Raw genomic sequence first — 15,593 nt, forward strand, 5'->3', positions numbered from 1 at the left:
AGATATTTTCCATTTCTAGAGAAATTTTCATATGGATATGAAAAACTTAAGAATATCGTTGTGCCATTTTTAGGAATAGCAAAAAAACAGGAAATAACAACACAACTACTTTAATTCTCTTGTTAAAGAAAGGAAAAGCAAGCATGATATATTTGTTGAATACAACACTGCTGAAGTTTAAGTGAATGGACAAATGCACATGTAGTAACGTAGATATATTTCAAAAGCAATGTTGAATGTAAAATGTAGGATACAGAAGGATATTTATGATTGAATTACTGTAAAATTTTAAAATATTCCAATTGCATGTATTAACATGTTACAATAAAAGTATTATTTAACAAAATTAACAATAATATTTTATGTTATAATTAATACATAATAATTAGTAATTAGTAGTGGATACATATATGTGAAGTGCAAGGATACAGCCATGTGTGGAAGGAACACTTTCTAACTTTAGGGTACCAGGTACTTTTGGGAAAGGGTGGAGGGAAGCACTTCAACTCTGATGTATTATTTCACACTTTTTGAAGCAAAATTAAGAATAAATATAATAGAAGAGAAAAGTTCTGATTTATAAGTTTAGTGGTGCCTCTGAGTGGCCTGATGAAATTCCACACATCCCTTGAATTTTGGGGGAGACTACATTAGGTCAGGGTTTCAAACATTTCTCAGCAGAGGAACCCCTCCCTCCAAGAAAATCTCACACCACTTCACAGTGTGTAACAATAGGTGAAATGGGTCAAAACTACTTAGGTTGAAAGGGGGCATCACAACCATGGTCACTACTGCCTATCACCACTGCCCGTCCTCGAATCGGGAATAGGCAGGAAGCAATTTGCAGACCCCTAAAAGGGTGACCTCTAAGGCAGCGACTCCCCCTGGCAGCTTGTGTGTCTGTGGCCCAAAGTGTTTCTTATACATCCTACACATCGGCTGTTTCTCTGGAGTGACTGCCACTTATGAGGACTCTAGGAGACAAATGAAGCGATAGAAAAATGCTTTTTGCTGTGAAAAACCATCAACTGTTGTGGCCATTCCCTGATTCAAAAGTCAATTTGGATTTCTCCCCATATTTAAAATCATTGCTTCATTAATTTTTGCAGCTCGTACCACTTTTCTCCCTAAAGGTAAACTGTCACATTCTGTGTCCTGATCTCCCTTTCTGCCTCCTTCTCTTGTGACTTAGGTCCCTGTGTCCCCCTCTTTCCTTTACTCTCCTTCTCATCCCGGAGCCATTTATCGGGTTCTGAAAGAGCCTGCCACCAGGCCCCCACCCCGCCTTCCCAGTTAGAGTCCTGGTACCCACAGTCATTTTCTCATCACTCACCTTCCCTGAACACCCTGCACTCACTTCTTGATTGTATTTAGCTGGAAAGGATCAACAGCCACTTGCTAATCTAAAAGATTTCCCCTGCTCCTCAAACTCCTTTTCTGTCCTTGACGTCAGGGTGGAGTGGTGGTGGTGGGGGGGTCATTCCCCCCATCAGCCAGGCTTAGAAACAGATGCATTTTGGAGTTTTTCATTTTTGCTTCTTTATCTATTGAATTTCAGATAAGTAATGAATAATGTAGAAAAAGGTCCCAAAACTCTACTAAAAAGACATTCTGAAAAAAATGTTTTTTATCTGAAGTTCCAATATAACTGGGAGTCTGGCATTTTTTATTTGCTAAGTCTGGCAGCCCTGCTTCTGCATGTACCTTCTTCGTACGCCCTCCCCCTGGCTTTCTGTCTGTCTCTCTCCCTCATAGTGCCACTTCCTCCCCAGGCCAGATTCTTTCTTGGGCCTGCTTCTCTTCCTGATGGCCCTTCCTCCTCATCTATTCCTTATGCACTTGCCAGATCATTCCTCTGTACCACAATTCTGGGCCATCTGTCCTTGCCTTGCCTCCCCCCAGCACATATTTCTAAGGGTGTCATGCACACCTCAGGCTCAACGAACAGAGGCTTCCATTAGTGCTTCACTTTTCTGACCCCTCTTGCCTCTGCCAAATCAGCTGCTATTCAATCATATTTGCTCAGTCTCTCAGTTGCAATATGGTTCCTCCTGAGGGTTTTCATTTCTGTTTACTTCACCCACAAATATTGCTAGTCCTCCCTGCCATGTGCTTAGTTTTGCCTAAGTAAACACTTTGAATGAATGGATGTCTCTTGGGTTTGATTTGTCCATTCTGTCACAGCCACCTTCATTCACGTTGTCATTAGCTTGTGCTCCTTTTGGCAACTGCACCCTAACAAGGGCTTCTCTTTATCCAGGCCAATCCTGAAGTCCCTCCAAAGTAATCTATATGAGACATCTTATTTTTTTAAAAATAAGGCTTTATTTTTTGCGGAGGTAGCATATTCATGTGGCCCAAAGTTCAAAAGATTTAATAAAGGGGAATGTTGGAGTCTCAAAGGGATCATTCACTTTTATGTCTCGTCTACCTGATTTTATAATAAATTGACAGAGATATAGTGGGGAGATAGAGATCAAAAGCTAGGTGAAATAATTAGATTTGGTCTGATCTACCTTGCTCATCTTTCACTCCAGAATTACGTTAACACTTAGCCACAGGCCCAGGTGGACAGCATAAGTCTGCTTGCTGGGCTCTGCTCTTGTAAAGTTTGGGGTTAGCAGGAGCCTGGGAGCTCACTTTCAGCAAGCAGACTGATTTTGCTGCAGAGAGAGAGGCTGAGCTCCATACATACACTCAATTCCTCTTGTCAGGCTTGTCCATCAGATTAGTTACTCTCTGTTCCCTTGAGAGGGAGGAGGGAAAGCAGGAACCAGGGCTGGGGTGATAAGTCCTGTACACACCCCAGCTGGTGTGGAGATGGTTACATTTGTGCCTTGAGATGTCAGTCACTTTATCCTTGGGACATGGTGGTCCAAATCCTAATCTCACCCTTTCCAGCCCTGAGCCCCACATCAGTACCTGAACTTTCCCCCCAGATTACCTCTGTTGACACAGTGTAATTATTCTCTGTGTGTGTCATGATGGGAATTGCTGGGATGCATATTTATAGACACGAAGGCAGATACACACAGAAAATCCTTCTTCTAAACCTGCCACCTAGTTCTCCCCTTTTGCCTCCATGGAGGCAATCTCTCTCTCTCTCTCTCTCTCTCTCTCTCTCTCTCTCTCTCTCTCTCTCTCTATATATATATATATATATATATATATATATATATATATATATATAAATATTCTAGACCATTCCCTTTGAAAAAATATTATAGAGTAGGTTAAGTGCTTTAACAAATTACCCCCAAATCTCAGTGACTTAGAACAGTAGGGGCTTACTTTTGGCACATGTCCAAATCTGGGGTGGCCTTTGGGCCAGTGATGAGACCATTGAGTTCTTCTCCAGGAGCCATTAATGGTTCAGATGTCCCTGAATCTCGCAGTTCTGCAAGTCCCTGGGGATTCAGGACTCTCCATGAGCTAACAAAGGCAGGAAGACAGAGCACAGGAAAATCTGGGGGGACACGTAGGGACCAGGCTTGGAAATGACATACATTAAGGCTATCTACATGCAGTTGGTTATACCTCAGCCACATGGCCCTACGTGACTACAGGAAATGCAGTCTAGGTGTCTGGTCAGGAAAAAAGGAAATGGGTACCATGAAACAATATCAATTTTGTTTCTACATGCCAGACATCCATTTTGCACCTTGCTCTTTTGACTTGATAATAAATTTCAGAAAAGAGCCCTATCAGTTCGGGCACAGTTTCCTCATCCTTTCTAACAGTTGCATAACACTCAGTTTTACGGATTGTATCATAATTTATATAGCCATTTCATAGTTCAGTCATCCTTCATGCTTTCCTTTTTTCCATCCTGTCATCTGCATTGAATACTCTTGTCCTGATGTCATGTCATTCCACACATGTGCAAGCAAGTCTTCAGGGGAAATTCTCACGTGAGGTCTTGCTGAATCTAATGCTATGAACATTTAACATTTTGCTATCTGTTGCCAAATTACCCTACTAATTTTATACTCCCAATTGCCATTTTATTATTTAATCCTGCTTGTGTTGCAGGAATATAGGTCAAATCCACCTCCAGTGCATCAGAGAGAAGCTCATAATCTGGTCATCTACCAGGTCCTAACTTCCTCCCCCACCCTCAGGGATGCAGTATTTTCTATTTTTGCTCTCCAAGTGCGGCTTGCACTCAACCCACCACTTCAACAGTTTCTTTCATTTAGGTTCAGGTAAAATGAACTCCTTTTGAGAAACAGTTGGGGCTGGGTACTAAGCAGAACCCTTTACATCTACTATTACATTTAATCCTGGAAAGCAACTCTAGGAGCAGGCATTTGCATGTGCATATTGCAAATGAGGAAGCCAAGGCTCCGAGTAAATAGACTAAAGTCATCTAATTAGTGTGTAGCTGTTTTTCTTCAGGCATTCTGAATCTATTTTCCCTTCTCCTACCCAAATGTGCCTCACACCAAAGAACCTTAGGACAGAGGGAAAAATGCATGCCCTTGAGCTGTCTCTGGGTACCCTGAGTCAATTCTCTTTGAAGTTTTTCATCTGTATTAAAAATGTATATAAAATTTGAATTTCACTTCTAATGTATTTGTGACTATTTAAATGTTTAAAATATTTAAAGTTTTTGTTTTTAAGTATAATGGGTATTCCAGGAAGCTGCTAGTTGCCTCAGTGGCTTGGAGAACACTGACCTCTGTCTCTAGGCAGACAAAGGAGTATGGCTTACTAGTTGGTGCTCCACCTACAGGCCCCTGCCCTTTCTTCAAAACTCAGGTCCTGTGCTGCTTCAACCTTGAGCTTTCCCATGGAGTCTGCAAGTCCACTCTTGTGTCACCTTGAGCTCTGAATTAGAACGTAACCCTGTACCTTGTACTGAAGTTGGACAGTCTTTCCTTTCATTGACCAGAACCTTCATGGGTTCAGTGTATCTACCATATAGCTTCATGTTCTTTGCAGCAAAGAGACTTTAAAATGTGGCCATTTTAAAGGTATCACACTCTGAGCAGTCAGAATGGCCCCATCAAGATTTTTCTAGTAGAAGTATTTTATATAGGCTGGGCATTTGTCACACAATTCCTGCTTTTACTATATGTTAATGCTATTTTAGGCTTATTTGTCATTTGGTATGATTGTCATTTGGCATGATTTGGCAGTTTATTGGGGGGGCGGTATCTGGGGAAGAACATTTTTTCCATATCAATTAATGGTAGTTGTTTCTTTGCTCTATGCCATTTCAGCTTACGAAAGGTTTTATAGGAACCCTTTACTTTGGATAGCAGGGCAAACCTGTAATTAGTTTGCTCATGCATATGTCCCCAATTCCCAGTAATATCCTGTCATGTTGATTGACACTGGGCTTGCTATACATTTCTTTTCCTGTCTCTGGAAAATGGGGGTAATTGCATTTGTCGGCAACAACTCAGCAATGTTGTCAGAGTTGATAAAACAATGTTTTTAAAAGGCCTCTTTGGAAGCAATATGCCGCATAAATCACAGGTCCCTATCAGGGTGGTTATTTTTGTGCTTATTTCTTTAGTAGTTCAGTAGAACATTGATATTTCTTCCCAGATAACTCACATTGAGTCACAAGATGCCCTAACACTCAGGCAACAGAATTTTGTGTCTCTAACCTTCTGATGAACTTGGGAATAAACTTGGTGCATTTCCTTTTTACTGTTGGAAGTTTTCAAGTTGATTAGCTTTGTGAACATATGTCTGGGCAATTTCTTGCCAAATACTTTTGCATATAGAAAGAAGATAGCAGTTAAAACTCACCGCATCCTTGTGAACAAATTGATACTTTTTTTGCCCTCATGTTACCTAAGTATTTTAAGAATCAAATCCCAATATTTAAAAATTTCACTGCTTTCGTGAAGTACACACAATTCTTCCATCTCAGAGTCTCAGGGTCAGACTTATTGCTCCAAATAAATTGCATTTTATATAGAATAAAAGACCAGCTGTAACTAGAGGCTAAAGCCAAAGGCTGTTACAGGTGGCGCCCCCTGGAGGGGCTGCTGCTGAGGATGAATAGCTCCAGGTGAAATACAAAGTATCTGTGGGGATGGAGTCTCTGATAAGAAATATAAGGGGCTGTTGAAGCAACCCTGGGGATTCAACATTTGGGATTTCAGTGTTTTTGGATTTTCAGAGATTCTGGGCTCAGCCATTTCTGCCCCCACCATGCAGATCTTCCAGAAGGCTGTTGCAGGCCTCTAAAGGATGTGGATAGGCTTCCAACAGCCAGTCTCAGAGCAGGCTTTTCAGGTAGCCGAGAGTCTGAGACTGTTCCCAACTTATTGGCTGTTGCAGCCTAGAAGGGAACAAGAAGACTCCGAGCCGGGTACTTTACTGAGATGCATGAGTGTGGGCTGTTTTTCGGGTCATTCAGTGGCTGCAGCTGCTGTTTTGAGTGTTGCATGTCTAGTGCTGTGCTACCACATCTCAGCAGCTCTGGGGAGCATCTCCTGTTGTGTCTTCTGCTGTCTTTGTGAGTTGGATCCCAGCCTGTTGTCTGGCTCCCATGTTCTCTAGGCTCTCACTGGTGGGAAGATGCCATCTTGGGAGACTTCTGTTTAGGACCTTAAAACACTGCACACTGCGTCAGGTGAGGTTAAACGGCCAATTGTGACCTCAGTGACTTTGTTTTCCCTTGTTTGCTAAATAAATACCATTATTGTTGGTTTCTGCATCTGGGCAGTCTTGTAGTTGTGCATAGGTGAAGAACTCGGACAGTGACTGGCAAACTGTTTGGGCACTGTCCTTGGCCAGTTTTAGTGTCCCTCATTGCCCTATATCACATCTGCAACCTAAATGGTAGAAATTTTTAAGTTCTAGCAACGGTATAAACGTACTTCCAATAGCCACAAGACACAGATGTGAAAATTAAAAATTTACTTGCACTGACTACTCAAGTGCTCAGCAGCTCTTGTGGCTAGTGGCTATAGGGTTGGGCAGTATGGTTGCGAATCACTTCTGTCATCAGTGGACAGTGCTGCTCCGTAAGATTTGTTTCTCAAAAGACTAATATGTTTAGCTGGAATAATTTTAGTTTTCCACTCTTTCTGTTCATCTTCTCTTACATTTCCCCCTTCATACTCCATGAGAATTTTTATTTTGGGGGGTCTTAAAGACAGCCTCACCTCCAAGGCCAGGATTTGAACACAAAGTCTGAGAAAATGACATGTGGAATCACCATCTGGAGGTAGGTACAGTGGCAGATCCAGCCATTTTTGAGAAATTGTCTGGCTTTGGAGTTACTCCCAGAATTCTGATTTAGTAATTCCTAAGCTTGTAGCAAGTCTGAAAGAAACACAAATCTGTTTTGTATATACAAATAAATCCTCATATGCCGCATGCCATTCTCAGCCTGCCAGTTTCATCTGACTGCTCCAGAAACTGTAATTCAATAGCACATTAGTTAACCTGCATATAGGGAATAGAGAATTCTGATTATTGAAATGTTCTGGTTCAGTGATTAACGCCATTTTTGCAGAAAATCTGCCGAGGCTAAGGATTTTCTCTACAAGGTATTATGCCACTATATTTCTCTTGTCTAGCTGATCACAGTTGCCTTACTTCATTCCTCTAGCTCTCAGAAATTTCCCTCTTTGCTAAAAACTATCCAATATACAATTGATATAGTCTTAATGAGGTCTCATGAAAATAGATCAAAAGTGGTATTTTGAATAATTTTAGAAAAAAGAGTGGACATAGAGGAAAAAATTAAGAGCCTTTGCCCAAATTTTACACATTTGTGGATTGTAGTCCCTGACAGGGGGGAAGATTCTTCAAATAGCATAACTTGAAAAAAATTTATTCACATCTTTTATTTTCCTTATTAATGAATGCTGACATCGGCCAGGCAATGCTGCAAAGGTTTTACAAGTATTATTTCATTTAATTTTTATAGTCACCTTAGCATTAGACATCACACTATTATATATTTTTAAAAGATTTATTTTATTTATGCATACAAGAACTGGGGTGTAGACTAGAGATGCGGGGAGTGAGAGGACTCTCCAGAGACAGAGTGGGGAGCAGAATAGGTGGATCTATTGAAATACACACTGAAGGGAGCAGCAGGCGGGACAGGAGAGGTCTGCTGTGCTATGTGGGTTAGTTCCCCCTGGCCAGGGATTGAAATCATGCCACAGTGGCTGGTGATAGCTTGATAGTGCTGAGACTTTAATCTCTGTGCCACCAGGGAAGTCCTATTATATTCATTTTATTTATTTATTTATTTATTTATTTATTTATTTATTTATTTATTTATTTATTTATATAAGCACTGGGTATAGTCAGAAGCGCGGAATGGTGAGAGAATTCACCAGAGCCAGAGCCGGGAGCAGAGCAGGCAGAAGGACCGAAGTACACTGCTGAGGGGAGCAGCGGGCGGCAGGAGAGGTCTGCGCGCCATGTCGGACCCTCCTCCGGTGGCCGGGGAGCAGCCAGGGATCTAACCAGCGCTGCAGAGGCTGCGGGCAGCTTCGCAACCCAACGCTCAACCGCTGCGCCACCAGGGAGGCCCTATATTCATTTTAAATGAAGAATCCAAGCACAGAGAACTATGGATAGGTCATTGCTTGTCTACCTGAATGTTCAGTAAATTTATGGAACTGATAAAAGAGTTGTGGTGTCAGTGGGTGGATAACCCAGGAAGTAGCTGAATTAAGTGGCCCCTGCTTCTCTCATCTATCTTTTCACAGGTACTATTGTAGGTGAATGAAGTCAAGGGGCCAGCATGAGGAAGGGAGAAAAGGAACACTGACAATGCCCATTTGGGTCCCTAATGGAAAATGGAGCCAAAAGAGGCTTTTTCTTCATTAAAAAAAAAAAAATAATCCATATGTGTGACCCATCTTTTATTGACTTTTAATAGATTTGGCTCTCTAATGTAATTTTTTTCCAACTCAGAATATTTATACTGAGCAATGAGTTTAGCTTGAGGGTGAGGGGGCAAGGGAATAATGCAGAATTGACTAAACATCATTATGATGCTTGATTTTCTTCCAATTTAATGGGAGGCAAATAGTCAAACACAAAACAATAATCATACAAGTTATGACACACATGTACTGCAAGAGAGGGTCCAAATTGCTGATAGAGAAAAAGAGGAATAATAGTTACTCTTTAAAAAAAAAAGCTGTTACATTTTATTTTATTTTTTAAAGATTTATTTATTAATACAAGAACCGGGGTACAGGACAGATGCACGGGAGGGTGAGAGGATTCACCAGAGCCAGAGCGGGGAACAAAACAGGCAGACTGATAAAATACACTGCTGAGGGGAGCAGTGGGCACAACAGGAGAGGTCTGCTTCGCCATGTGGGATTCTCGAGGGCCAGCCTGGATTGACCTGGTGCTGCAGAGGCTGCGGACGGCTTCACAGTACGGAGCTCAACCACCTGCGCAACCAGGGAGGCCCTAATAGTTGGTTTTGGATGGAGAAATTAAAGTAGATTTCACAGAGGAATAACTTTTGAGATCCAGCTTCAGAGATGAGTGCATGTGATCCAGGTGTAAAAGGAGGAGGAAGTTAAAAATTATAGTTGTGAAACCCATATATCTGATTTTGATGAGTAATGTAATGGTAAGAAAGCCTTGGTTGTAAAGTAATGAGTGTCTCTGAGTGTGTGTGTATGTGTGTGTGTGTGTGTGTGTGTGTGTGTGAGAGAGAGAGAGAGAGAGAGAGAGAGAGAGAAAGAAAGAGAATGCGTTTAAGAGAGAATTTTAAAGATTAAATGAATCTCCTTTTTTAGACTACCCAGCTAATATCAGATATTGAATTCAAGATCTTCTAAATTTGATTTTATTGTACTTTTTGCCAAATAAATTTTTGAGGGGCCAAGTTTATTTCAACATTTAAGTTAATGTCAATAGGAAAAATATTAGATTTGTCAAGAAACAAACACCATTTTCACTTACTAAATGGGTTTTTCAGTGGAATCTGGAAAACATTTTAAACATTGGAATGGAATAAAATAGGGAAAACAAAGATGAAATTTTTGAGACCGTTTTATTTATAAGCTAGAATGATTGAGCCTACCTATTTCTTTGATGAGAAAAAAAACACTTAAAACATGATGAATTAATAACTAATCAATTAATTGGAAAATGCTTTATTTGCTCAGAGAGGTTACACTGAGGTTTTCCTGCTGTTACTATTAATTATAGAAGGAGTAGAGGTTTAAATTAAAATATTTGTAGTTATATTGCATTTATGGCTTTTTCATTTTCTCTTATTTTCATCTCTGCTAAGGTTGTATATGTGCCTTGTATATTACAAAGATCTTTTAAAAGCACATTTTTAGTATTCCAAAGAAGCATCTTTCTAACCACACTTTTGTCTTTTCTGGCAGATGACATTTGATCCAGAAATATTTTTCAATGTTTTACTGCCACCAATTATATTTCATGCAGGATACAGCCTAAAGAAGGTAAATATAATAAAATTATTGTCTTCTTTTATCTTTAGGTAAGGAATTTTACCAGCACTTATCTAAAATCCCAGATATTTTATGGGTTTACCAAGTTGGTAAGAATATCATTGTCTTAGATTATGTGAAACAGATTCAAATATGACTTATTTAGAATTCCCTCAGCCTGCTGTGTCCAATACCGGTCCATTAGCCACATGCAGCAATTGAGCTCCTGAAATGTGATTAGTCTGAATTTATAGGTTCTGGCGTATAGATTTTTGAGGTACAGACTAACTTTATGCTTTGTGTATGGAATACATACTGGAGTTTAAAGACTTGTCATTAAATAAAGAAAGTAAATACCTCCATGTTTTATATAGATTTTATGTAGAAATGATAACTTTTGGGACATATTTGGGGCAAATAAAGCATAGGAAAGTTCATTTTCATTCTTTTAAAAAATTGTTTCAATGTGGCTATTAGAAAAAAATAAATTCTCATGCATGCATGGTTTGCATTATGTTATACCAGACAGTGCTATTATTCTAGATGATTGTATAGAGTTCATTGTTAATTAATATTAGGTTGATGCATCAGAGTGAACGCTTTGCTCATACTCTGCTGATGGTCATAGAGAATCCAGTTTTTCAGTTTCTGTGAGTTTTACCTGACATTCCTTAGGCCCAGCCTGAATGAGCATGTTTTTTAGATTACTCATTGACATAATATCAATAGTTCTCTCTAGCATTCGATGCTGCAGAACGAGGTTCTGGTCTGTAGATTTTTGAGGTACAGAGATAACTTGGAGGCTTTTCTGCTGCTCACTCCTAGTGCCGTGATTCCTGGGACTCTCCTCCTTTGACCCAGAAGCTCCAGCGGCTAGGCAGCTTCCTCAGCACAGGTCTTTTTTTCTTGTGTACTCCAGGCTCCCTCTTGCTGTCAGTTCTGGCTACTCAGCTCCCACTGACAGAACTGGGAAGGAGTCTCCACATAAGCATCTGAAGCGATTTAGAGGCTGGATTTACGTAGGCCATCTTCCCTCGGCCCTATATACCAGGCTATGGTTTGTGTGATTCATACAAGTAAATTATTGTAGGCTTTTAAAGTTTTGTTTTAGCACATTCAGAAGAAATATAAAAGTCAAAAGGCAACTTAAATCTATTAGAATAGTATTTTTTTAATGTTACAGAGGTTCCCTTGACAACAAAACTTTTTAAAAATTGTGTTTTCTTTGTTAATGACTCGAGTCCTCTGTGAACATTGCTCGCTTTCTCTCGTACCCTGTCACCTGCCAGATATAGTTTTCACTCCCTATTTTGAGAAACCCCTGCCCTTTGCAGTATATATCAGTTAAATCTTTTGTTATTCATTAGGGCCAGGAGCTGAGGCTCTAAAAAAAATTGCCTAGAAAGTGCAAGAAGGAAGAGGCTGTAAAAATGCATAGTTTATTTTTATTTCCTGTTATACTAAGAAAAAAAATGCTGATATACATTATATATATATATATTTTTTTTCCCCCCCCAGAGACACTTTTTTCAAAACTTAGGATCTATTTTAACATATGCCTTCTTGGGAACTGCCACCTCCTGTGTCGTCATTGGGTAAGTGACATTTGGAGCTTAAGGTCCATGTGGCTGTGGAGCCATTGATCTGTGGGAGGAACTTCGCCTTTCCTTTCCTTACATTGGCTGGGTAAATTGTCAATTTTTTCAGTAGATCTCATTATTACATGTTTCTCTGATTTAATTTCCAAGGCTTACATGTCTTCTGACAAGCACAAGGCTTCAAAGCAAAGCAAACTGGGACTAAATTGCTAGATTTTCTTTGTGAGTTTTGGACTTCTCTGTCTTGGGAAATATGGATAATTTGGTTTGAGTTATGTGAATCACAATGAATCTTTTTCTTTTCCTTTTTTGCTTGAATAATGCAGATAAATACTGCATTCTGTTTACATCTTCTTTGCAACCCTACCTATATTTGACAGGGATATAATAATAACTACATGTCAGGATTTTCTTTTCAAAGGAAAGTTTATAAGAGAGTTGTCTGAAATAGACATTTCCAAGTATCAGCTGAGTTGTTTAATGCTGGGATGGCTTTTTGGTCAATACATTATAGAATCCCGGCTTGTTTTTTTCTCATTATATTTTATAGGTTGTGCTGCTAAGCCTCATGTCTAAAGATATAGACTCTGACTTGCAGCTTATCATAAAGCAAAATGTAGTACAAAATGGTGAAGTCAATCCAATTCATTTATAATCCTGTCCAATACATTAAACCTCTCCACTTTAGAAATCACATACAGCAGCTCTATGATGGTGTAGATGTCTTAAACTATCTGAAATAGCCAACTCTACCCTTAAATTTTACTGCATACAGCTGTTGTACCCTGGCACCAGAAACTGATGCTAAGAGCACACACTAGTCACTTGTCCAGCCTTCCCTTATGAAGTATTTAGTGTGTGTCCCTGAAAGGCTACTTGGACCTGAAAGCAGGGAAGGTTTATGTTTAATTTGCTGTTAAATTTATATTGATTCAAGCCTAGAACAATTCAGACTATATTACATGAAAATGTCCCGCATTGGTTAAGGCTTATTGCAGTGAGGAAGCTAAAGATTTTGGCACCAGGCCTGTAGATTGGGGAGCTCCATCAGGTCTAGTCACCTAGGAAGGCTTTGAACTAATTGTGACTGAAGACATTGCTGATTTGCATGTTCGGGGAAGGGTGTTCAGTTCTGTGGTAAATATGCAAATTTCAGAGCTGGCAAGGGCCTCAGAGATCTGTGTAATTAAAGATCCTCATTCTGAAATGAGAAAGTGACATCTTGAAAGGCTAATTAATTGGCTCAGTCCCACCATTTGTGAGAGGAAGGATCATAGGCAGAATTCAGAACTTCATTTCTGGACCCAGCAAGATGTCCCATCACCTTCCCTTCCTTTAGCAGTCTCTTGAATTTTTGTACACTGTTCTTACACATTCAAAGAAAACCCTGAGATGTGTAGACACTCAACAAATGTTCATTGGTTTATCAAAAAGATTGATTTTTCAGCAGCTCTGTAGTATGAGTGTCTGAAATTTATAATGGGTCCAAATTTTAAACTCATGGACAGTATTGTCACATCATGGCGTGACCAGTATCTTTTACATACTAATTTTCAATATGCTAAAGTACATGCAATTATATGATATGCTTTCACCATTATGGAAAAGGCGTATAAATCCATTTTTCAAATGCAACAATGTATAATGTATGTGTGTTGCATATAACTGACTCATTCTAAAAATACTCAGTTCAAGGGGTCTGGTGATACTCATTTATTAAAGTTAAGAACCTCTTCTAAATTGATTTTAAGGTGCAATCAATAATTTATAATGGAAAAGTGATCTGAATAAAAAGTACTGCCCTGGAACAACTTTTAGAATCATATTTGTTGTTGAACTGGGCATAATCTGAAGAATGAAATCTGTTTTTTAAAAAGATTTATTTATTTATGCATACAAAATCTGGGGTACAGGCCAGAGGTGCAAGGGGTAAGAGGATTCACCAGAGATACAGTAGGGACCAGAACAGGTGGATTGACTGAAACACACTGCTGAGGGGAGCAGCGGGCAAGTCAGGAGAGGCTGCTGCAGCATGTGGGTCACCTCCCTGGCTGGGAATCAAACTCAAGCTGTACTGCAGATAGTTTCATAGCACTGATGCTTAACTCTTTGCACTACCAGGGAGACACCTGAAAAATGAAATCTTGTAGGGTGTTTTCTTAATGAGAGTCAGAAGAAATAGGTAGTTTAAAGATTTTAGGATCTTATCTATCCAGATAAGGGAAACCACTGAAAAGTCTAGCTTGAATATGGAAAGATCAGATGTCTACTACACAAAGATCATTCTGCTGGCATGTGAAGGAAAAAATTTGAAGTGGAAAAAGAGGGCAGGTAGGCATTCAAGAGGCACTTTCTTTAGGTCAGGTTGGGAGAAAAGAAAAAGAGGTTGGGAGAAAAGAGGGCCTGGCCTCAGGCAGTGAGAGTAAAGTTGGGTATGGGGTTACCAGCCCCACATGGTAGAGGGAGATGGGATCGTCCAGGACAAGCGTGTGATAAGGAGGCAAAGGTACTTGCACAATAGCACGACTAGAAGGAAATGAGAAGGCAGCCACAAATGCCTAACAAGTATTGGGCCCAAGAAGCAGCAAGAAAACCAGTAGGGAATGTGTCTGAAAGTCAACAAAAGACAACGAGGAGAGTGAACAGCATCCTAACAGGAGCTGCCAAGTCGGGCAGGGACTGGAGTATACACAGGGCTTCAGGGAAGATGGACTGTCTGGGTTTGGGCAGATATACTCATTCTTGCATGAAGAGGGCAGGAAGAAGGACAGTCCATCATACTGGACTCTGAGAACAATTCACAGAGGCATATATTGGAGAGCAATGACAGTTGGATTTTCCAGGCCATCAAGTGAATTAATTCTGGTGAGTGTGGGGAACATATAAGCTTCCAAGTTGGAAGCAGGTTTTACAGAGCAATTTAAGAGAATGTGGAAACTAAAATGCTGGGCAGTCAGCTGACAGATGGCCCTGACCCAGGCTTAGAAATGTATGAGAAAGCGTAAAGTGCATGAAGAGTGATTACAGGACATGAATGAAGTTCGGCTCATGGGTCATCATCTTCTGTAAGTAAAGATGATTTTAAATCAAATCCCAGGATGGTTGCAGAGCTGGACTCAGATGCTATATAGCAATTGAGGGCATTGTGTTCATTTGAATGAAAAAATTCTTAATTTTTATTAACATCATATCATTTTAGAAATTAGATGTAAACCATCTTTCATGTTGCCTTGCAGAGTTTAACAGTGTTCTTCTAGCGGTAAGATCATAGGAACTTCAAAATTTTTGAAGGATGGATTGTTCTTAAAGAATTCAGCCACTTTTTCTAGTTCTCTCCTCATTTTATCACTTACGAAATATTATCTTAAATGTATCTTTACTTTTAAGTAAAACCCTTATATTTGAAATATAAGGGTTCTCTATTCATCTCCTCATTCTGGGAACTATTCCTTTATCTTTGACCCAATGTCTCCACCCTTATGTGCCATCCGGACATATTATCACCATGACAACAACCCAATGCTTACTGTCAGCACACCATTTTATCCTAAGAACACATTTGTATCCACGAAAGTCTTCT

The 15,593-nt window shown here is 39.8% G+C and overlaps 1 protein-coding gene across 1 annotated transcript in view; it reads left to right on the plus strand.

Moving 5' to 3' along the window:
- SLC9A9 (solute carrier family 9 member A9) overlaps nucleotides 1–15,593 on the plus strand; it is a 630,868-nt gene that overhangs the window by 50,393 nt on the left and 564,882 nt on the right. The window contains exons 3-4 of the mRNA XM_054700753.1: nucleotides 10,350–10,427; nucleotides 11,934–12,010. Coding sequence (XP_054556728.1) covers nucleotides 10,350–10,427; nucleotides 11,934–12,010 — 155 coding nt within the window. The remainder of the gene's footprint in view (nucleotides 1–10,349; nucleotides 10,428–11,933; nucleotides 12,011–15,593) is intronic.

The sequence above is a fragment of the Talpa occidentalis genome, unplaced genomic scaffold (assembly GCF_014898055.3).
Source record: "Talpa occidentalis isolate TD23 unplaced genomic scaffold, MPIMG_talOcc4v2.1 talOcc4.4, whole genome shotgun sequence".
Taxonomy (NCBI): Eukaryota; Metazoa; Chordata; class Mammalia; order Eulipotyphla; family Talpidae; genus Talpa; species Talpa occidentalis.